Source organism: Choloepus didactylus, chromosome 2, assembly GCF_015220235.1.
Source record: "Choloepus didactylus isolate mChoDid1 chromosome 2, mChoDid1.pri, whole genome shotgun sequence".
Lineage (NCBI taxonomy): Eukaryota > Metazoa > Chordata > Mammalia > Pilosa > Megalonychidae > Choloepus > Choloepus didactylus.
This window is the reverse complement of record NC_051308.1, coordinates 47,379,017-47,402,424: the sequence shown is the minus strand read 5'-3', so window position 1 is coordinate 47,402,424 and position 23,408 is coordinate 47,379,017. Positions and strand designations below refer to the sequence as shown.

At 34.9% G+C, this 23,408-nt stretch overlaps 2 protein-coding genes across 10 annotated transcripts in view; one reads left to right on the top strand and one right to left on the bottom strand.

The window, feature by feature from the left end:
- Window positions 1-3,382, top strand: part of VASH2 (vasohibin 2) — a 37,673-nt gene extending 34,291 nt beyond the window's left edge. For both annotated transcript variants that reach the window (XM_037824191.1, XM_037824183.1), the window contains exon 8: window positions 414-3,382. In XM_037824191.1, the coding sequence (XP_037680119.1) occupies window positions 414-486 (73 nt within the window). In that variant the 3' untranslated portion in view covers window positions 487-3,382. The remainder of the gene's footprint in view (window positions 1-413) is intronic.
- ANGEL2 (angel homolog 2) lies at window positions 227-22,716 on the bottom strand. Of its 8 annotated transcripts, XM_037824118.1 has the most exons (10): window positions 22,436-22,716; window positions 19,939-20,261; window positions 14,980-15,236; window positions 14,254-14,323; window positions 12,673-13,094; window positions 11,712-11,838; window positions 11,233-11,290; window positions 7,358-7,521; window positions 1,542-1,645; window positions 227-1,216 (listed from the first exon to the last, which is right to left on the bottom strand). In XM_037824118.1, the coding sequence occupies exons 1-10, from the start codon at window positions 22,492-22,494 to the stop codon at window positions 1,196-1,198; spliced, it is 1,605 nt and encodes a 534-aa protein (XP_037680046.1). In that variant the 5' UTR covers window positions 22,495-22,716; the 3' UTR covers window positions 227-1,195. The 8 variants fall into 8 exon arrangements, with proteins under 8 accessions (XP_037680046.1, XP_037680089.1, XP_037680038.1 ...); XM_037824161.1 differs by lacking the exon at window positions 1,542-1,645 and having other exon boundaries at window positions 228-1,216; window positions 22,436-22,714; XM_037824110.1 differs by lacking the exons at window positions 227-1,216; window positions 1,542-1,645 and adding an exon at window positions 3,673-5,982 and having other exon boundaries at window positions 22,436-22,711.
- Between the last annotated feature and the right edge of the window lie 692 nt (window positions 22,717-23,408).

Below are 23,408 nucleotides of genomic sequence, written 5' to 3'. Positions count from 1 at the left end.
GTTAATAATGGAGGGGAGGTGGTTAGGGGTATGGGAAGATTTGACTTTTCTTGTTTGTCTTTCTTTCTTTTCTGGAGTAATGAAAATGTCTAAAAACTGAAAAAAAAAAACATTGTGGTGATGTTTGCATAGCAGTTATGATGGTACCATGGGCAACTGATTGTGGAATTTGGATCTTTGGATGATTGTATGGTATGTGAACAATCTCAATAAAATTAAATTAAAAAACAAATGCTCCTTAAAACCTATAAAGGTAGACTTAAGAAAAAAGAGGTAGAGCTGGGTGTTAGGGCTAGTGGAAAGGACCAAATATCAGAAAGGTAAGGGAAACTGAAGCCCTTGAAAATGCTAAGCTGTCTTTCTCTGTCTTTTTCACTGTCCCCCCACCCCACCTCTCTATCTTTCATCCTTAGGCCTGCACTGCCTGAGAAGAAGGTGGCTGATCTCAGCACTCTGAATGAAGTGGGCTATCAAATCCGGATTTAGCCAAGCCATAATGGTCAGCAAGAGGGCTTCTGTGGTGCTTCTCTCTGCACTTTACCCAACATCTTCAGGAGGAATTGCAACTATTTATTAAGAACTTGTGAATTTTATTTTTAAGGATTCACCTGGAAATAGAATCTGAGTGGGCAGTAACAATTAACTTTAAAAAAATTCACTAAGGGGCAACCATGAAAATGCTTAAGTAATAAACCCCACTGGGGCTGGACGTCTCCCTCACTCAAGATTGAAACAATAACAATCATTAACTGTAGTTTTTATATTTTTCCACTTGCCTATTTTCTTTTACTTGCTTTGAACATTATTTCTCACCTGTAGTAAATGTTCATGACATCTTCTCTCCTGTTTTTGGTAAAATAAGGTAACTCAATTAGTATTAATGTCTTTTTCAGCAATAACAGAAGCAAAGATAGGTGGCATTTTTTTTAAGCAGTCAATATTACCTCAGCATCTTGACATCAGATATGCAACTTAATGGTGTTTTGGTTTTTTAATGTTCTATTTGTATTGTTTCCCCAATATTTCCCATGGGGATCTCCACAAGTTTGGAGTCTTTTTCCTGGTGCACATATGTGATGAGACTTAAGATATTATATGCAAGTGTTTTATTAGAAAGCACTGAAATTCTTCTGGCAATACGGGAAACATTTTCAGGATCCTGGAGTTACTTCCTTCTTAATCCTTCTTAAAGCATTCACTGACAGCAGCTTTTGTTCTTTCAAAACAAGGCAAAAAAAAAATCACATTCAGAAGCTAGTCTATGTTCTGTCACTAACATTTAAACTTTGCAGATTCCAGCAAAAAGCACAAGAGGTAATGCACTATTACACAAATTTGATTCTGAAGGACTCACTGCTGTTAAGAGATGTTTTCTGATGTCTTATATTAAGACCAAATACAATACAATGTGATTTTTTTTTTCTAGTACCTTGCTTTTAGGTACCACTTCACGACATTTAGGAACTAGTAATAGGAAATACAATGACTTAGAGATTCAGAACTTTTTTTTAATGGAAAAGTCTTCTGGTACAGTGTTATACCTTATAGTGTGATCTACTCCATGAAGCACAGTATGAATATCTGGCTTGCATACAGTTAGTTACAGTGTAACTTCTGGCCACAGACCACTGACAGGGAACATAGCCTGTACAAAAGAGTACAGTTTTGATTTTACTTGTTTTATCTTAGCAACCATGCCAACTGATAAGACCAAAAGGCATATTTAAGTGTTATCTGCTAGTTAACAAAACTGTTATTTCAGTCTTAGCGCTTCCTCTCTGGCTTTCTTTGTCCAAGGTGGTTAAAGGAAAGACTGAGATCCTTTACCAGTAAAACCTCTGGTGGTGACATGGAGAGCAAAAGGAGTTTATCCTTCAGCCATGAGATCACTTTTCCCTAAAAATCAATATTATCAATGGGAAGTACTGTTTTCTTTAAAAAGAAGGAAGTCTAATGTCCCTTTTCATGAACAGGACCAAGTAAGTGGACATCTTAATTAGATTAAAATACAGTAAAAGTGGAGAATCCTGAATTTAATAATTTTCTTCAAGAATATCATTATCAGTAGAGCTTAAAATGAGTTATCTTTGCATATCTTTGCAAGGTAAACCCATTGCAGCCGCATGGCTGCCATCATCCATGAATCATTTCATTCTCCTTCTCAAACAATTTAACTTAGCTGTTTCTCTCTCTTTATATATATATATATCCTTCTGTTTATCAATCTGATACTTTTTATGTCCACTAAGTATTCAACACTGCAACCATCCCAAGAGCTTGAAAAAGGGTTTGCCAAGTATTACTTAAGGATTTGTTGCATCCAAAATATAGAATGTCAAATAGTTGCATAGCCTCTTGTTTCCCACACACAAAAAAGGGGAAAAGAATAGAAATATAAACTGTTTCTAATGTGTTAATATATAAGCCTTAAAACTGTCAACTGGCTTGATCACTCAATTAGTAACCTAATTTCTTCCACACTCATTTCTTGATTTTAAGATTCATTTCCCCAAAGCAAGGTTTAGTCACAGAAACATGAAAATTCAATTAAAATGTTCTTAGTTTAAGCCATTCTTTTGTTTTGTATGGGACATGTTAATTTTTAAAAAGATAAAAGAAAGCTGCCAAACTCCTAAATTCTAGTGCAATAATTTAATTAAAACAATATTAAAGCAAAAACAAAAACAAAACAAAACAAAAAAAACCCACACACAAGAAAACCATGACATGATTTACCCCTATCCCTTACCACAAAAGTTTATTTTACAGGCTGGCTATAATTCAAAAAATAAAAAATAAAACTATGAAATGATTTGAAATCCAGTTTAAATCAGTTAATGCAAGAGAAATTTTATGATTAAACCATCATGTCAATATATGCAAAGTTTAAATGTATGACAGAAATCTTGATTTTAGACTATAGGTTATGCTGTTTTGAGTACACTTTATTTCAGAAAGTGATATTTAGTATTTTCTATACACTCTGAAATCATGAGCATTTCACTTTTTCTAAGGCAATTATTTCATAAGGATTTTATTAATAGATATTGGTAAACAGAACTTTGGAAATCTTAATTCAGTATTCTTATTATACCCAAGGCTTTTGTAAGCTATAGTTTTATGTACAACCTGTACAGTTTTTTTGGCATACAATTCAGAATCTTGTTTATTCTCTTGGACTTTGTTCTGGCCAATACATTTTTTTTTAATCTTTAAGAAAAACTGTGATTGTATTAGTGGGTATTTTTCTAAGTAAATGAAAACTTGTACAATGGTATTTTAGAGAATGCCAGGTAAGTGCATGTTTCAAGTTAATGTTTTTCTCATCACTTGTATGTTTATACATAGCATGGGACTTTAATAAAACCATCCTGGAAACTTAGGAATTTCTTTTCTTCTTCTAAAAATATAAGCTGATGTGATTTTTTTTCCCTTGTCCTCTTATCACATATTTGTTCTTGTGATCTAATTTATCATTCTCTCACCCTTCTCACAATTTTCAGACTCTATATTAAATATTACTTTATTTTTGCATATCTCTTCACTTACTCACTTATTTTTTAGCATCACCCTAAGTGATAAAGACTAAAACAGGTAATGGAATAATTCAGAAGAAACAACAGGCAAGCTTACACCTTAACACACCTACCACAAAACCTGCAGGCACAGAAGTACTAGTATAATAATTTATTAGGTATTTTACATGTATAAAGTGCAAATGACTTAAAGCCTGTTTCCCTAACCCCTTGAACTCTGTCTTTAAGTTTGTTTTTAGGAAAGCAAAGAAATAAAAGAAGACAGTTTTTAAATTAAAAAAAAAAAAATTCAAACATGAATAATATGATTTCAAAAGGTATAATAAAACCAAAATTTCATTACTCTACAGTTTCTATTTAAAACTTGGATAGTATGGCACTTGAGACAGGGTGGGAGATTTAGTTTTAGTATTTAGCCAGATTTTATTATTTGGGGCAGGTAAATATGAGGGTCCAGCAGACTTCCCCACTCCCCTGACCAAGAAAAGTAAAGACAAGTAGATAATTATTTCTAATGGAGCTTCAAAAATCTGTGAGAATGTTACACTGACCCTCTCTAGCTTCCAGTCCAGAAAATAATACTTCATTCTATAAACTAGAATAGAAAGCAATTTTATGGATTAACTATCAAAGTAAAGCACATGAAAAGAGACTAAAATCACAATATATTGATCAAGATATGAAAAATTATACTTTCACAGAAGTTTTCAGGGATGTCAATTTGTTAACAATGACGTACATATAAAGTTATTTGTAAATAAAACTCAAACAATACAAAGCAGTGATTAATCAAATGAATTTCCATTTTATTTTCCCAACATTAAAAAGGGATAATTATACTATCTGTTATTACTTTGATGATAACTGTATCTGCTAATTAGGACATATAATTTCTACAAACCATTATTAGAAAATGTAGAAAATCCTGGAACTATAGTTAATACTATAAATAAAAACCAAAAAAAAAAAAAAAAAGAAAAATTAAACATTTAAAAGTACTTGCTTATTACATTTTTACTAGGCAAATCCTTATACTCGACATGCCTTCTCTGGGGTTTTCATCTGGTTAATTTTAGTTTTAAAAAATAATTATGATAAAATGCTTTGTGCAGAAACTTTTAAAATCCAAGATAATGAACTAACTACTGCTTTTCTATTTAAGATGAAATATTCTATTAATAAAACCCATTGAAAAATCTTTTAGACTTTAATGTCAAATTACTTCATAAAGATGCACATAATTCTTTGATACCAATATTAAAACAGAATAATTTTTCACTTTTTATGTTTTAAAACTTTTGATTCAAACACTGATAATAAAGCCAACTTCAGGATTTATGAGACCTTCTCTTAACCACTTCATAAAAAAAGTTGGCACCATTTTCTCATGATGGTGCATCATTATAATAAAAGAAAACAAAGCATAAAAATTTTAGAAACAAAACTATTAAAACCAACAATTAAAATTACTACTTAAGAAGAGTAGGTCTCAAAGTTGGTATCTCCCTAGAGTTTTGCAGGCTTCCTCACATTTCTGAAAGCATAACAAAAATAATCTTAGAGCTGCCACTTTGTTCCAAAGACAATTTTCCTAATAAAATAAATTTCCACAGAACTGGTTCAGTAAAATAAAATCTCTTCCCCCAACCCAGAAGTCTTTTCTTGAAACTGAATAGAAAAAAGAAAAAGATTGCTAGGAAAACAAGGGCATACACCTCCAGAGTTTCATAACAAAATGGATTAAACATTTTGTACAATTTTAAAAAGCAGTATCTAGCCCATTCAAAAATAACCTAAAATGGTTGGTTGGACACTTATGAATAATCCAATAATTTAATGAGATGAACTAATCAGGACTTAAAAAACACCAAGTTCTACCAATGAAATCAGGCCTTCTAGAAAGGAAACTACTCGTGGTTTGCAAGAATGAAAGATACTTTGGATCCACTATAAAACTTGCCCCAAACATGAAATTCTTTACCAAGAGGACCAAAGAAGAAACACTATATTTAAAAATCACAGCCAATTTTACTGAGATTTACAATACAAACCATTTACATCTCTTTTACAATAAAGAGCATTTAGATCTCTCTTGTCAGGAAAATATTTTTCACTATTAAAAAAGAAAACTCTAGTAAACTTTTCTGCCCAATAGCTGATTCAAGCATTTAACATAACCTCTTCAGAAATTCCACAATGTAAAAAATAAACAACATGCAAACTCTTAATGACTTTATATTCTTTCAAAAAGAATACAAGATGGAAAGAAAATTATGTATGTAATGAAAGAAGAGTCAGAGCTCAAGTCTGAATTTAGCTAATAAAGGCAGATGATCTGAAGAGTTATTTTCATTTGGAAGTCCATTAACAGACCATAAGTCTTGTTCTGTAAGAAGTGACAGTCTAGCTAGAAGTTTCAAGCCACCAACCAAAGCGACTTCAGCTCCTACATTAAAAAAGCACATACATATTTAGGGCAATTGTCTTAGTAAGTTATTGTAACCATATAGTCTTGTTTTCTAAACAACATATCAAATAGCGATCACTCCAGAAGACTAATATGAAACATGTTTTAGACTACAATTGAAGTTTTATTGAGTTACAACTTAATTATAATTCTCAAATGCACAGTTTCAGATATTTTCTACTTCACATTTTGCAAATAGTATTTAAAAGAAAATATCAACGTAATACATAAGAATATTAAGAATAACTCGAGATTGACAGCTACATAAATTCATCTGTAACTATTCTGTAGTTGCATAAAGCCAGACAGACCCTACCACAGTTGAGTTAGGAATATTATAAAGTTTGGAGAATAAATTAATGTAATTTGCCCCTACAGCACCAGTATCCACAGAATTAGAGTAAAAGATGACACGCACTTAATGTTAAAGAGATATGAGATGCACATCCATGACACTCTCCTGCCGCCTAGTGGTCTTTTGTCAGAATGAGAACTATCAGAACATCATTTTCCGGAGTTGACCTAGTGGGGAGGAGTAAGCCATCTCCTGAGTGTTCTAATAAGTTTATCTCCAGTAGGAAAGAGGGGGGTGGGGTGGGGGGGAAGAATAGGAAACGGGAAAAGAAAACTAGTGCAAGAAAAATAGAAGAGATAAAAAGGGGAAATAGAAAAAACAGCTGCCCATGTGAAAACTTTGGACTCCCAAAGTTTTCTGAATGGACACTTTTTGACTTCCAGTTATTTTAAACTGCATTTTCTCCTCTACTTAAAAACCTCTGTTTAATATTTAAAACCTGATTGTCACTGAATCATACAAAGAAAAGTTTTATCACCTTTGCTTTTTGAAAACACAAAGTCCTATTATAGACTGTTTTTCCTCAGAAAGATCCAATTTTCCAGAGTCAATATAACAAAATTGTCTGTTGTTAGCAGCATAAGCATGGTTCTACAACGAAGGCAGCATGCCTTAGTAAAATTTAAACACCATACTGAACAACGACCATTAATACAACCTTTTCAGTTGCTGTCACAGGAAAACCAGTAAATTTATGGCAAGTAAAACCAGAGCGCAATATGAAACACCTGGAAATCAAAAGCTGACTAGAACTGAAGAGTAAAGCTGAGGATATAATTCTTGGGTAACATGCTTTGGGGTGTTTCACTGCCTCCGTCATCATAATGCAGCTAATTAACTGATTTATGCACAGATATTACCAATCTGTCAATTTAAAATATTTTTAACTTTTGCATCTAAAGCTTCATCTAGAGGTTTAGCTAACTTTCTCAACCTCAGCCTTAAGAATTTAGCTACTGTGCTTCTCTAGCAGAATTTAAGATTACATGCATTCTTTACCTGGTTGCCCAGAAACATCTTTCTTTTCTGCAGAGTAGAAAATATAATCCACAGTTATGGCACTTCGGGAATGACATGTGGTCACTTCTGGAATTCCAGTGTCAGGAAAGTAATGTGAGTAAACAGATGACAAGCTGAAATGGTGCTTTAAATTTGAAGATAATCTAAATTGAAAAGAAAAAGTGTTTAGTATCCATCAAGCTTCATGATTTTTACAATTCCTCCTATTTAAAGTACATTTTTATTTACTTTCCAGACTAAGACCAGATATTAGGACAAACTTTATTTAAGCAGAACATATCATAATTTGATTCATATATTCATGAGGTGATATCCAAAATCCATTAACAACAAGGCTATACTACATGGGGAAAAAGCTCAATAATTAATTCTGTATTAGTTATAAAAGATCTTTTTTATTAATTATAGCATGTTTGAGAGCCTCCACTAACCAAACACATATTCTAAAACAACACAACATTTTTGAGGTGTTTTTAAGAAAGAAAATGAAAGTAGCCTTCAGGAATGCTATTTGGAACCCACTAGACTTTTGATATTAGAGAGTCCACATTTTCTAAGACTGACTTTGCTATGACATGAGAGTATTTTGTACTGCATCTTAAAACAGCTTCTATAGTGGCTGACATTTAATCCACATTACAAATACATGTGATGTTATGGGTAATGGGTTTAAAAATTATTTCCTATTAACACCTATACCATGATATTTTAGGATATTATATGTCCTGAAGGAAAGCAAAATTTAAAAAAAAATTAATTCATCCAACAAACATTTACCAAATACCTACCAAGTTCCAGGCACTGGTGTAGGTGCTGAGGATATACAGATAAAAACACTGTCCCTGCTTTTACAGAGCTCATACATCAACAAAGATAATTTCTTAAAAGTGTCCTTAACTTCCAAGTTTTCAGTAACTTCTTATGGTCTAGGGACATAATATTTTCAATATTTTCAAATATAACATAGGTCTGTCTCTTTTATAAACTGTTATCTTACTATCAACTTTTCATTTTACAGATATAATCTATATATATTTGAATATCCTATATTTTATATACAGATACTTAAAAGTATCTTGTGTTTTCTTATACCCCATTTTGTTGCAAAAAGATTTACAATTTACTCAAAACTAAATATTTGTTAGATTAGCCTTTACTATTCTTACTCAAGGAAGTTTTTTATTGTATTTGAAAGGTTTAATCATGCATTTTAAAAGATTCATTTTTAAAAATTAAAAAATTGCTTATTTTCTTACTAGTTTCTTATTTCTGAGAAAATATTTTCTTAAAATAATTAAGGCATAGAGAATAGAGTAAGATTGAGAAGAAAACAGATAAAATGAATGAAAGATGTTTCTAATTTGGTTCCTAAATTTAAATGTTAAAACTTAAATCAAAACTATCAAAGAGCTACAATATTAGACAGTTCAGGAATCCCCCAAAGAGACGAATCTCCCAAAAATGATCATTTTTGCTATTTTTTTTGGTACCAATTGTCCTATAGATTGTTTGCTTGCTTTTACTAACACTGCTTAAACACCAGCGTCAAACATGCTTTACATTCTTCACCTCACCTAATCCCCTCAACATCCAAATTACAGGCATATCTCATTTTATTGTGCTTCACTGTACTCCACTTTCCAGATATTGTACTTTTTACAACTTGAAGGTTTGCAGCAACCCTACATCAAGCAAGACTACTGGCATTATTTTTCCAAGAACATGTGCTCAACATTCGTGTCTGTGTCACATTTTAGCCATTCTCACAATATTTCAAAGATTTTCATTATTATTATATCTGTTATGATCTGTGATCACATCTTTTATGTTACTATGGTAATTGTTTTGGGGTGCCATGAACCATGCCCATATAAGACTGCAAACTTAATCGACAAATGTGTGTTGAACAATTGCTCCACCAACTGGCTGTTCCTATCTTTCTCCCTCTCCTTGGGCCTCTGTCACTTTAAATCAAAAGCTTGACATGATTAAGCTGAGTGAGGAAGGCAGGGGAAGGCAGGTCAAAAACCATGACAGGCTAAAAGCTAGGCCTCATGCACCAACAGTTAGCCAAGTTGTGAATGCAAAGAAAAAGTTCTTGAAGGAAATTAAGTGATATGCCACTGAACGGACAAATGATAAGAAAGTGAAACAGCACTATTGCTGATATGGAGAAAGTTTTAGTCAACTGGATAGATCAAGCCAGCCACAACATCTCCTCAAGCCAAAGCCTAATCCAGAGCAAGGCCCTAACTCTTCTCAAGTCTATGAAGGCTGAGAGAGGTAAGGAAAGTGCAGAAGAAAAGTCTGAAGCTAGCAGAGGTTGGTTCATTGGGTTAAAGAAAGAAGTGGTCTCCGTAACATGCAAGTGCAAAGTGAAGCAGCAGCAAGTTCTCCAAAAGATCCAGCTAAGATCACTGATGAAGGTGGCTACACTAAACAACAGATTCTCAATGTACGCAAAACAGCCTCCTATTGGAAGAAGATGACATCTAGAACTTTCACAGCTAGGGAGAAGTCAAAAGACTTCTGGTTTCATAGCATCAAAGGACAGGCTGGCTCTCTTTTTAGGGGCTAATGTAGCTGGTGACTTTAAGTTGAAGCCAGTGCTCATTTACCATTCTGAAAATCCTAGGGTCCTTAAGAATTATGCTGAATCTACTCTGCCTGTGCCCTATAAATGGAACAACAAAGTCTGGATGACAGCACATCTATTTACAACATGGTTTATTTGAAGCCCGCTGTGGAGATCTACTGCTCAGAAAAAAAGATTCCTTTCAAAACAGTACTGTTCACTGACAGTGCACCTGGTCACTGAGAGCTCTGATGAAGATATATTAACATTAACAGGAGTTTGGAATAAGTTGATTCAAACCCTCATGGATGACTTTGAGGGGTTCAAGACTTCAGCAGAGGAAGTAACTGCAGATGTAGTGGAAATAGCAAGAGAAGTAGAATTAGCAATGCAGCCTGCAGATGTGACTGAACTGCTGCAATCTCATGAAAAACTAGAATGGATGAGGAGTTCCTTCTTACAGATGAGCAAAGAAAGTGGTTTCTTGAGACGGAATTTACATCAGATGTGAACACTGATGAAATGACAGCAAAGGACTTAGAATATTATATAAATATTCTAAAAGCAGCAGCAGGGTTTGAGAGGTTCAACTCCAATTTTGAAAGACGTTCTATTGTGGGCAACATGCAATCAAACAGCATTGTACACTATAGAGAAATCTTTCATGAAAGGAAGAATCAATCGATGTGGCAAACTTCACTGTTGTCTTATTTTAAGAAATTGCCACAGCCACTCCAACCTTCAGCAACCACCACCCTGGTCAGTGAGTAGCCATCAACATTAAGGCAAGAAAGATACATCTCCCCCACCACCACCAGCAAAAAGATTACAACTTGCTGAAGTCTCAGATGATGGTTGACATTTTTTAGCAATAAAATATTTTTTAATTAAGGTACTTACATTGTTTTTTTGAGACACAATGCTAATGCACATTTAATAGACTATAGTGTAGTGCAAACATAACCTTTACATGCACTGGGAAACCAGACTCACTTTATTGCAGTGGTCTGGAACTGACCCCTCAATATCTCGGAGGTATGCCTTTATAGATAAGGAAACTGAACCTCAAAGATGTTAAGTTTCTTGCTCAAAATCAGACAGCCAAAAACTAAGAATCAGGATTTGAACTCGGGTCTATTTGACTTGAGCGTGTACTCCTGATCAACAAGGAATATTATCATTTTCTTCATTTTTTATCCAAGTGATTTTTGAGAAATTTATTTTTTTTACTAAACTGAAGTCAGCAAATGTCTACTGTTTTCTAAAAAACAGAACTCACTTGTCAGCTGTCACTACGACCTCTGTTTTATCCAGCTGTGTTTGTGTCAGATCACTGTCTGTAAGAAAAAATGTAAATGAATTAGTACTATTAATATACTGTTTTGTCCTAGTTTTCCTTAGCATATTCCTCTTACTCTAGAAACAACATTTAAGACATATCTAGTTGAGATAGATGGCTAATTAAGTATTTCATCCTGAAATCTGTAGGTTCTAGATAGTCTCCAAAATTAGAGAGCAAAAATAAAACGCAAATATTTGCAAGGCAACATGCAAATAATTCATCAAAGATAATTTTGGAAATTCAATTTAAAAAAGGCAAATTTAGAGCTTTTCTAAAAAAAAGAATAAGCAAATAACTATATACTTATAAATATGAATATTCATCCCTAAGATGTTACTCCTTTAAAATCTAATTTTATGTCTTCAAATGGAGCAGAATTATCAAAAAGAATGCCAAAATGTATTGCAAACACTTACCTGTCTTTTCTATTTTTGGTACCTGCTGTACCTCATACACACAGTTCTGTGAGATACCTAGGTTTGGGGGCCAAATTGGAATAGATAAAATTCTTTGTCCCCGGGAAGACTGTTCCTGGCCAGATACCTAAAGAAAATTTCAACAGGTATCTTAAGTGAATAAATAAAGTTTATGTCTTAAAATAAAAGGTAATCCAAGAACGGTAAATATTACCTTTTATTCATTATATTAAGTGATTATTTGTGCTTATAACAAAATTTTGTTCAAATACAGTTTAGAAAGTGCTTATTCATAAGAAAATGACAATTTTTTCCTATATGTGTTTTTCTATAATTTGGACATCCAAATGATCTATTAGCTTTGGACTCAATGTTCATCTTTTTCCTACCTGCAATATAGCTCCTATCGTGTAGAATATTGCGAGAGCAACTTTTATGATAAAATTTTAAACTATCACTCAAAACTCCAGTGGTGGAGAGCTTATTTTGGATAATATATTGAAGGTCAAATGATCTAAATAAGCAGAGGAAAGATCCATAAAAATAAAAACATGAGATAAATTATACTAAACTAAGGAAGTTAAACGTCTATATTCATGTAAAGGAAAATTTATTAGTATTAAATTACTATTTTAAAAAAAATCATAGCATTATTTTATTGCCAACATCTGGCATTCAAAATTCTATTCTGCCATCTTGTGAGTGGCTCCTTATTTTTATTCTCCCCCATTTTGGATTTTTTTGTTGCCTGCTAACTCCTCCAAGCAGAATGTTGCCATGGACAGATGGAAAGGATGAAATTCAACCACGTTAATACAATTTACTTGGTAGTTGTGGAAAATCTCCAAAACTTGGTAAAGTGAAGCTACTGGACCATCCAAGGTTTTCAAACTGCCACGGAATGACTTTCCTCACATTATAATGAAGTCCACCCCCTGATGACAACAAAGCAAGTACTTACCTTTCCTATGGCAAGTCCTTCATAATTTAATTTCCCTTCCTCTATAAAACTATAGAGTGGAGAACCAGGAACAGAATTAAAGTCACCACACATAACAATAGGGCAGAAGCTGTCATCCTTCTGACGGGCAACAGTGGAAATCTCTGCCAGTAGCATTGCCAACTGGGTCAGCTTAATATCACCTCGCCTTGGATTATACAATAGATGTGTGTTAGCTATACAGATAGCAGGAGAGGCAGCACACGGAATCTTGGGCTGCAAGAGCAACACTAAGCCAACATTGTCTCTGTCCAACAGAGGTATATCAGGGCGGTAAAATTCCACTGGGTTCACTGATAAGAGTGAAAATTTGGAATGTTTGAAGCAAATGGCACAGCCATCAGGTTTTCCTCCAGTCCGCATTTTGTATTCACAGTGATAACCTGCAAAAAATAAATGAACTTAAAAGAAGGGACTGTTACATATGTCAAAACACAACTCTCCTAATATTTTTCAACAGTGTTTACTAAAGTACATTTTGCAAAACATGAACATAAGATGTTTCGTGTTGGAATAGGACTAAATCTAGTAAGTCTCTTCTTTGGCAGACTTTTCGGTTTTTAATATGCTAATATGCATTAACACTCTTATCCTTTCCATTCTAGTAAAAACCATCATGACAATAGCAGTGAGACCTTGTAATAACCTGCCCCCTTCTACACCTCCATCTCGCTGACCTTTTCACCTCTAACTCTTCCACCCTCATGCCGTTCCACCTGAACCACACTGGGATCCTCGCCTGCCATAACACACGCCAACCTCAAGGCCTTTTCCCTTGCTATTCCACTGCCTGCAATGTTCTAGGCATTGCTTGCTCCTTCATTTCCTTCATGTCTTTGCTCAAATGTCACCTTCTATGTAAGCCCTTCTCTGATCATTTTGTTTAAAACTGAAACCTCCTTCATCCCTGCTGCTCTCCAGAAAACTATCATAATCTAATATACTATTTACTTATTTATTTGGTTTATTATTGACCTTTGTCTGCTATAATATAAGCTCTATGTGGGCGGAGAAGTTTATCTCTTTGGTTCACTGCTATATTCCAACTGCCTAGAAGAGTGTGTGTCATGCACTCAAAAAATACTTGCTAAACAAGTGAACAAAGAAGGGCAGAATGGGAAGTATTTCTCAAACTTACGTGACCACAGATAACCTGTTTCTAGAAGTGTTCATTCAACAAAAAGTTTTTTAGTTTCTATCTATTAGGCACTGGTTGACACTGTGTTATAATGATGAACTAGACAGAATGGTCCCTGATCTCACAGGGCTCAGAATCACAGAGGTCTTCTAGTGGCAAGCTGAACTCCTGGTAAAGGAAACTAATGAAAGAGTCTTATATGCCTTCCCACTGAATTAAAATTATAAATCAACACAAAAGTTTCCACTTGAAATGCTTATTCTTTTCCTTAAAAAAGGGGTTAAGTTTTCAAAATTAAGATTTTTGGCTCAAATATACCATACATCTTTGTTAGCAAGTTATACTTTAATAGTATACATAAATCTTCAAAAGTAAATTTGGCTAAAATAAAAGTTACATTGTACCCAACGATTCCAAACTTGGCCTGATCTCTGTTCCATAATGATCTTCTTGAACTTCTTGCAAACAAAGTACCTTGGAAGAAAAAAAAGGCTTGAATTAAAACATTATAAATAGAGATCCAGATATGAATTTTCTGGTGCTTTCATCTTTTAAAACAGGCTTTTAAAATTTCAAGCCTGATGAGAGGTGAAACAAAAGACAATTCTTTTTTCTTATTTATACATCTACCAAATTAATGTTTCCAAATTTCATCAGTTAAAAAACCCTGGCCCTTCAATGATACGGAGCTCTCTTATTACCCAAAACTGCTATGCCTCAAAGGAAATACTCTTAATTTAATTTAATATTCATTAGTACTAAATCCTTCTGGTCCTTTCTTACAAGGTTGATTTCTACGCATGTCATCATCTAGATTGAATTTTTACATGAATTATTAAATTTAAAATCTAAGGAAATATCTACTGATACTTGATATTACCAGTTTCTATCTCAAATTTCACCAATACTTGTAAGTTTTTGGATCCTTTTTGAAAAATGAGATGATTACTTATAACAACAACCACTAGCAAATGACTCTCTAGAAGTCAATACTTTTTTAAAAACTGTACCATCAATATTTTAAACATCTTGCCTTCTTGCCCCACAAATAAAAGGGATAAAACTGTTCAGTTCACAAATGAAAACAACTTTTTCTTGAGTGAAGAATTTTAATGGTATTTTGTACTTACATCTGCATCAAAGTGTTTAATTTCTCTTAGAATATTGGGGAACCTAAAACTCCAGTGTAATAGTGGCCGCCGGCAGTGTCTATAGAGGTGTGAATTGTCTTCCAACAAATCTTGTGAAAGTATATTATAGGACATCACTGAAAAGTCAAACTTGTTCTCACTATCTTCACATCTGGGCGCAACATTTTTGTCTCCTGGGATCTTCGGTTTTTCTTTATTATGGCTACATATATATTCCCAATGTCGGTTTATTGTGCCTGTCAAAATATATTGGACAAAATATAAAGAATTAATTTTAAAAGATCATATATTTTCTTGTATATAAATATTTTCTTGCCTTTTAAAAATTCCCATAGGCAATAACAGAATGTTCTTCCCTAGTAAATGACAATATAGCACTAAATAACTAGACGTTGTCAACAAATTGGTTATGCAGGCAATAAAATGATATATTGACTGACCAAGAGATACAAAATAGGTTTAAAAGTCATTCTGGAGGATGAGAATATGTGCTAATAAAACTAAGGGGTGATGGTTTCATACTTTTTTATGAAACCATCATAAAGACACCACAGACGTTCTTAGCAACTTTATAATCATAACAGATTTGTATGTCAGAGTTGGCTTTTCAATAAGACAATTTCATATATTTTTTTCTGATTAGTAAGATAAGATTATCAATGATTAATTAGGATTCAGAAATAACTCTTAGCTCATAATTCTGGTTTAGACATGAATGAAGGGTGTATAATGGCAATATATGAAAGTGCTCACAGTCTAAAACACTAAAGTAGAACGATGCAAACAATGAACAAAAGAAATTTTTTTTTTTAATGCATACCAAAGCAAAAGTTAAATGTGACATAGTTACAGATTGCCATTCAATGATAATGGCTGGTTGACCAACCTAGCATGCAGCAACCAGGAATGTGTGATAACTTATATTCTGCAAAGACATCATGTACTCTGCAAAAATGATGAAAAGAGAATCAAAAAGCATGAGATTTTGCAATTATAGGCAGTCCTCGACTTAGAAATGACTACTATATGTATTCACCTTCCATCTTGTCTACCTTATCCCACTATTAAAGAAGATATTTTTACTGCCATGGAAGCCATGAAACAAAACAAAACAAAACTTGTAACTTAAAGAGAATCTATGAGCTCAAAAGAAGAGGAAAGGGAAAATAGGAAATGGGAACAACTTAGAAAAACAGATCTGGAGAGGGACTTCCCGCATGATTAGATTACATGAAAAAATCTCAGTCCTGGAATATCTTCTTCCATCCTACATGAAGAATTTCAATCCACTGGATTACAATGCCTGAAATTCCCACTAATTAAAATTTTAATTGGGTTTAAAATAGTCTATACATTTATACATGGAAGAAAAATGACTGAAAAGAAAGACACTGGTATTTTAAGAGGAGATATCTCTGAGTGGTAGGATTATGTAAGATTTTTCAGTGATAATATATTTACAGTCAATATCAATACACTACAGGTATATAAATGCCAATGAAGTAAAAATTTAAAGATACCTTCTGGTAAATTAGTTAAATCACATCATTTTCCTCAATATCTAAATGGCTGATATCTGTTGAACTGAGAGAATATTAATTTTGACTAGAGGATAGAAGAGGAAGATAATTTATGAACAGTGAGGTCTGGGTGGAACAAGGGAATGGGGGGCTTATGATACCAGAAGGTGCTGGCATCTGAGGACAAGGGTAAAGGGAAGAAAATGAAACGAAACAAAATCCATTGACTATTTCAAAATTATACTAAGTCTTCTTCTATAACCAGGAAAGAGAAGGAAAATATCTCCTCTGTCTGTCACTGAATATGGAAAATCCTACCCCAAAGGCCCAGAACTAAGGCTAATTATACTAGTTCTGCAGTTATTTGGAGACTGATAGCATGGTTTCTATGGGGGAAACATAACTGGTTACCAACAAGTTTCTAGGCAACAATTCATTCATAAATTGGGGACTGTCTATGATGGTTTTAGCCACAAATCAAAAAGTCTTCATATGTATACAACATGGAAAGGGCTCTAGTCATGCAAACAAAATATTAAGCTATCACAAATAGTTATGGCACTACCCTGGAGTCACCACCCTATTAAAATAAGAAAGATGAAGGGCCTACAATATGCATTCCTATTTTCTTGTAAAATATGCGTATATAATGGCATATAAATGCATTAAGATTTTTAGCCCTGGCAATTAAGAGTTTGTAAATTGACTATTTTTGCAATTCTACTTTTTAAACAATTGGGACTATCAAGTTATTTAATAAATACAGTGGCTTTCAAAGTTCTAGAGCTGCAGAACCCTTCAGCATTACTTTTTATGTCACAGAACACCATTCCCTGGTATATGTTGGGCTGGGGCTGGAATGAAGGGGTAAATACACATTTTATTCTAACCACATTTGCTTTTAATAAACTTACAGAAATGTGTTCAAATGCTAGGGTTCCATGGAAGATAATTTGAAAACACTGATAGAGTGGACAATCTTTGGTCTTCATATATTTCACAACATAAATTCACACTATGAAAGCTTATATACCTTCCATGTCAGGAGGAACAAGGTGATCACAGCAGAGAAGACAGATGAATCAAAGAAAGTAAGCAATAGGCCTGATCGGGTTTTTAGGGTGCCTAGTTAAAAAGTCATAATTGTGTCAGAAAAATCCTTCAAATACCACTTTAAAGTGATAGGCAAGTTAGCAATGCTGTTTTCTTGATTGAAAAGTATTAGTGAAATATCAGAAGCTTAACGAAGAGCATTTTCCTTATTCACAATACCTAGGAAGAATGGACATATAAAAAGTCAGGTTGCAATCAAGGCTTATCAATATGTAAATGTAACTCCCCATCCATAAAGGGAAAACAACAACAATCTTCTGAGTACCTATTATGAAGCCAACAGTGTGTCAGACACTTGGACACATCTTACTTCATCCTCAACAGGCTTTCAAAATAGGTATTATTTAACACTAGAAAACCAAGGAGCAGAGATGTTAAGTAGCCTGTTCAAGTTCAATTAGCGGTAGAGCGGAAATGAAAGCAGTGGTTCCTAAGCCCATGCTTGTATCACTATACCACAGCTCTTGAGTGTAACAGATTTACAAAAGGCTAAACAATAGAGGAGCGTGCTGACCTGATGAACAACCAATAAACTAATGAAAAGCTATCTGATGTTGTGGTACAGCCCTAGATTTGCAGATTATAGATTGTTCTTAAGAATCTGATTTTAAGACATCCAAATTACACCTTTCATTCATTCAAACAAATATTCCTGGTTTATCCATATACGTTGTGGTTAAGTTGTAAGCAAAGATTTTCATTTTGGGGGCTTAGAATTTCTACTTAAATGTGTTTGTTTTTTCTAACAAGGTTCTTTGTAAACTGTGTAGCAATAAATTATACATTGATTTGAACATGAGTTTAACTTTGACTGGAATACAGGTGACTCCTGTACATGTAGACTACTTTCTGGTAACAAAGAAGCACTCCAAAGAGCACTAATTAACTCTTCCAGCTCTGACTCCCAGGTGAGACACTCCAAATGCCTTCCTTTGATTGACTTACATGTCACAACTTACAAATTAACACCCATACAGCCTACTTTCAAATATCTCAGGAAAGTTATCTTCACTATAGCTCAATGTAGAAGGACAATTCCAAATCCTACTTAATTCATTTATATTTCCCATGAGGCGCAGGAGAAAGTATGGTGGCACAGAGGGAATCAATGAATGTAAAAATATAAGAAAAAAATAGACGTAATCAACACATTTAGGAAAAACTTTCTCAAACTTGAATTCAAAATGTGGTTCCTTTTTAAAAGATAAAACTTCCCATGATCAGTGGCAGAGAGATTCCAAAACGAGCCGAGAGATCACTCTGGTGGGCACTCTTACGCACACTTTAGACAACCTTTTTTAGGTTCTAAAGAATTGGGGTAGCTGGTGGTGGATACCTGAAACTATTAAACTACAACCCAGAACCCATGAATCTCGAAGACAGTTGTATAAAAATGTAGCTTATGAGGGGTGACAGTGGGATTGGGAATGCCATAAGGACCAAACTCCACTTTGTCTAGTTTATGGATGGATGTGTAGAAAAGTAGGGGAAAGAAACAAACAGACAAAGGTACCCAGTGCTCTTTTTTACTTCAATTGCTCTTTTTCACTCTAATTATTATTCTTGTTATTTTTGTGTGTGTGCTAATGAAGGTGTCAGGGATTGATTTAGGTGATGAATGTACAACTATGTAATGGTACTGTAAACAATCGAAAGTACAATTTGTTTTGTATGACTGTGTGGTATGTGAATATATCTCAATAAAATGATGATTAAAAAAAAAAAAAAAAAAAACTTCCCATGAACTCTCAAGATAACATCATCTGATTCCAGTTGGAGAAATACTGATTTAAGAAACTAAAATCTTACCCTGTGAGAAAACATCTCTTGCTTATGATGTTTCCATTTTTTAAAAAAGTCCTTTGTCTTATATAAGAGTTTTTTTAAAAAGTTAGCATTAAAAATGGAAATATAAAATTAATTTTTTTATACATGTGTGGACTTTCAAGAATACAGCTATCAATTTCTAGGAAACTAAGGACTTCAGTTTAACAACCACTAGATTTGAAATTATTCTTAAACTAATTGATTGTCTTTATCTGTTTCTCCATTCTTTCCCAACCCTTATTCTACCTCTAGAGTCATTTCTATTTTCACTGTCAGAAATACACAGTTAATTGAAGATAAAAATGAAGACTACATTTTTAAAAGAATTTATTTTTTCCTAACAGAAAACTACTGGCTAAAAATAAATACAAAACATCTCCAAAAGCTGCAGGAGGTTTTCTTAAAGATTATATTTGAAAGTTTCAATTTAGTCTATTGTTCATGTCTGTTTCTACACCATGATAAATGCCCCCTTTACCTCGGTATTTTCGTTTTGATGAAGGCTCATCTCCCTCAGAGTTCATGACGTAACTAGAAAGATGAATCAAAGATGTCTGGCTCAGGTTGTCAGGTCTCCAGTTCCAGTACTGAAACTGAGTTCTAGTCTCAAACAAACAAGGTGGTCTCCAATTTAGTGAAAAATGCCTACTACTGAAGTACGGGTAAGGAGCACGAGAATAATGTCCAGGCCATCTCATACAACTAGTAATGTGTCTGCTCCAGCAACACCTTTGCAGTTTCTCCCACGGTGTAGTCCATTCTCTGCTCAGACTCTTCGGGTGATGGGGTAACATGGGGTATCTAAAAGACATAAATACACTCCCTGAGGCACCACTTTTTGTTCCGCTATAATACACAAAATCTAAAACTCATGCTTTCTCAAGGGAAGAGAATGTCTAATATTTAAAATCTGACTACTTCTAAATCTGTGAAGGATGTGAAAAAAGCACCCATGATTTAACTATTAGAGGTAATATCTCAATACACTCTCCCTAAACAACCATGAATGATATTCTGAATAATATTTAACACAGAATGTGACTCAGGCTCCCAAAACACCACATACCCCTCCAAAAGTCCACAGGTCAATGAGAGACTAATCAACCATCAAACTGGTATTCAAAATAACTTCCTAGCACCTAATAAAACTCAAAGGAAAAGTAAAATTTACAACAAATGGAACACTTAAATCAAATATTGAACACATATCTGGCCACCATTAAAGTATATCTCTCCTCCAACTTGAGCTTAGAGTAAAAACACATTTCTGAACAGTTTTATATACCAGGGTTAGACTTTCCAAACACTTGCATATCTAAGAAAACAAAAGCTCCACCCAACTTCACAAAACCACTTCTTTTGCTAATCTGTGGAAATATAATTTATTTTTTCTTTTTTTAAAGCATGCTTCTCTACTCGGAAGAGTCAAAGAGGATAAAGATTACTTACTAGCAATTCACCAATACTCCAAATCCATGAGCACCAATTCAACCTATCATCCGAAGTACCTCCAGAGTAGTGCTAACATTATTTTGAATAGATTTGTTGGTCTCAGGCTCTCAAGAAAGAATGCAATTTAAGAACCAAGTTCTTCTTACTATACTATTCTGACAAAATATTAGGATTCTGAGAAAGACTTTTATCCTTTCCTCAGGAATTCATTAAAGATACATTTGAAAAATAGTGTCAATAATGTTCATTTCCATCACCCAAGGAATTTTGCTTAAATTGCACTTACTGTTATTTGACTTCTATGTTATGTCCTTTTCATTTTAAAATTTTTATGATATATTTTTGCATTCACACATTCTCAAATTGTTCTCTAAATTCAACTTAATTATAAAACTTTAAAGGCATGACATGGGCCGTCTATCCTGCTTTGTGACAACTCTGAAAGCCATAGATTTGGCCACTTGCTCCCTGTATTTTCTATCCTAAATAGCTACCATACTGAAAAATAATGCTTCTATTAAAACACTTATTTTCTATATTTATAGTTATTTATATAAACATCTTTTTCTCTAGAGAAGATGAGTTCTTTCAGGGCCAGAGCTTTCTTATTCATTTTAATTTCCAGCTCGTCCCAAGAGACTAGCACCCATACCTGGCACACAGCAACTCAGGGAACACTGTCGAATTGAATCAAGTCCCACACCTACTGGAGTTAAACCCAGATCCCCACGATCTATGTAATGATTAATACAATGCTGTACTTCCCAAATGTATCACACAAGTCGGTTTTATATGGTACACAAACTTTTTGATTTTCAATATCTAAGTATTTCAAAGTGTTTTAGGGGGAAACCGCCCACCATAATCAGTACATCAAACCCCAGATTTCGCGGTTATTGTTTAGGGCGATGCTAACTTGGGTAGCACCTATTTAAACGCTTCGTAAAAAAGTGAGTCAATTTAAAGAAAAATATCCAGTAGGTAGCAACAGTACAGTTGGAACCAGAATTTGGTAATAATCGTAAAGGTTGGTATACAAATGATAAAGTTCTGGAGACAACGACACACCAACAAACAACAAACCCATAGGCGTGTGTATAACACGCTTGCCTCCTGTGCGGTCAGGCCCCGCCGGAACTTACTGCGAGGACCAGCGGCCTTCCCACGGCCTGTCAGCCCCCGGTCCGGTGCTGCGAGGTCTGGGAGGAGGCTGCGGACACGGCGGGTGAGGCTAGTTTAAGGCCTAGCTTGGGGGGAAGGGGTCCGGGGGTCCAAGACAAAGCCGGGTCCAGGAGCGACAAGCCCCACCCGCGGCCGGCGCGCTCTATACCAGGGTCACGGACCCCACCTCCGCCGAATGTCGTGCTGGGTTTACCTATCCCCTAAGGGTCTCCAGAGGCTCGTCCCGGCTGCACCATTGCCCCAACCCTCTCCCTCCTGTTCCTCCCCGCGCCCGCCCCGCCTCGGATTAACACCGGGCTCCCGCCCCTCCCTCTTCCTTCCCGCCACTCAACACTACTGACCGGCCTCTTCCCACCACACAGCGGCCGTAGCCCCTTCTCACATAGCGCCACGCTTCCATTTTTCCCCTCCACTTGCTTCCAATTTCCAGGCCCAAGCCTCCACCTCAGCCTCTACATCAGATTCCGCGGCGAAAACAGATCTCCATCACTCCACATCTAGTGTCCCGGCCGGCTGCAAGGCATGCTGGGAGGTTCAGTCTAGCGGACGGCGAAGTCCCCATCTTGCGAGGCAAGCGATAGTACTGAATTGTCTTAGCCCTGAATTGCGTTCAAGAAACATGCGCAGAACGTGTGACGCCTGGGCGGCCATTTCGGAATAGGGCAAAACACTTGCTCTCCGTCTTAAGGAAGCAGAAAGAAACTAAGGGCGGAACCGCCTTATTAAGGCCTACTGTATGGGAGCTAAGAAGAAAAAAAAATTACTTTAGCTATTTTTACAGTATGCCTGTAGCGATTCAGAAGATGGATGCTCGAGCTGGGGAATTACCTTTCTCTGGGTTCGCATTAGAATTATGGTACCACGAATTTTGAAATTAATTTTGCGAAACACATCCCCAGAGCTCACTTTTAAATGTATATTTGCGGCCCTTGTGTGTCCATCTTTATCAACATCTAGTATAAAACTTTAGAATCTTGGGAAGCATTATTTAAGTGGAGAACTCAGAGAGAGAGGGAGGGGGAAAGGGAGAGAGAACCAAAGAATACAGTCTAGGTGGACAGAGAGGAGGGCTATAAGGCTATAATTTCTTAGGGGAGACTTTTTCTCTTGTGTTAGGGGAATCAGATGCATTTGAAGAACTCTTTGCCTCTATAAATATTTCCTTTTATACTGCTCATTTTCTGATTGTATTCACAATTGTGCAGTTAATTAAACTTTATTGACTAATAGTTTGCTGTATGTCTTGTCTCCTTGTTGAGATTGTAAACAGCTTGTGAGCAAGGACCATGATCCAATACTTTCAAAATTTGTCTA

Coding starts and splice junctions, on each gene's coding strand:
- ANGEL2 (XM_037824110.1), bottom strand. CDS start 22,494: ATGGAAGCGTGGCGCTATGTGAGAAGGGGCTACGGCCGCTGTGTGGTG. Junction 13,095..14,253: donor GCCAAGTTTGGAATCGTTGG/GTACAATGTAAC, acceptor TATTTTTTGCAG/GTTATCACTGTGAATACAAA. Junction 11,839..12,672: donor AAGGACTTGCCATAGGAAAG/GTAAGTACTTGC, acceptor AATTTTCTTTAG/GTATCTGGCCAGGAACAGTC.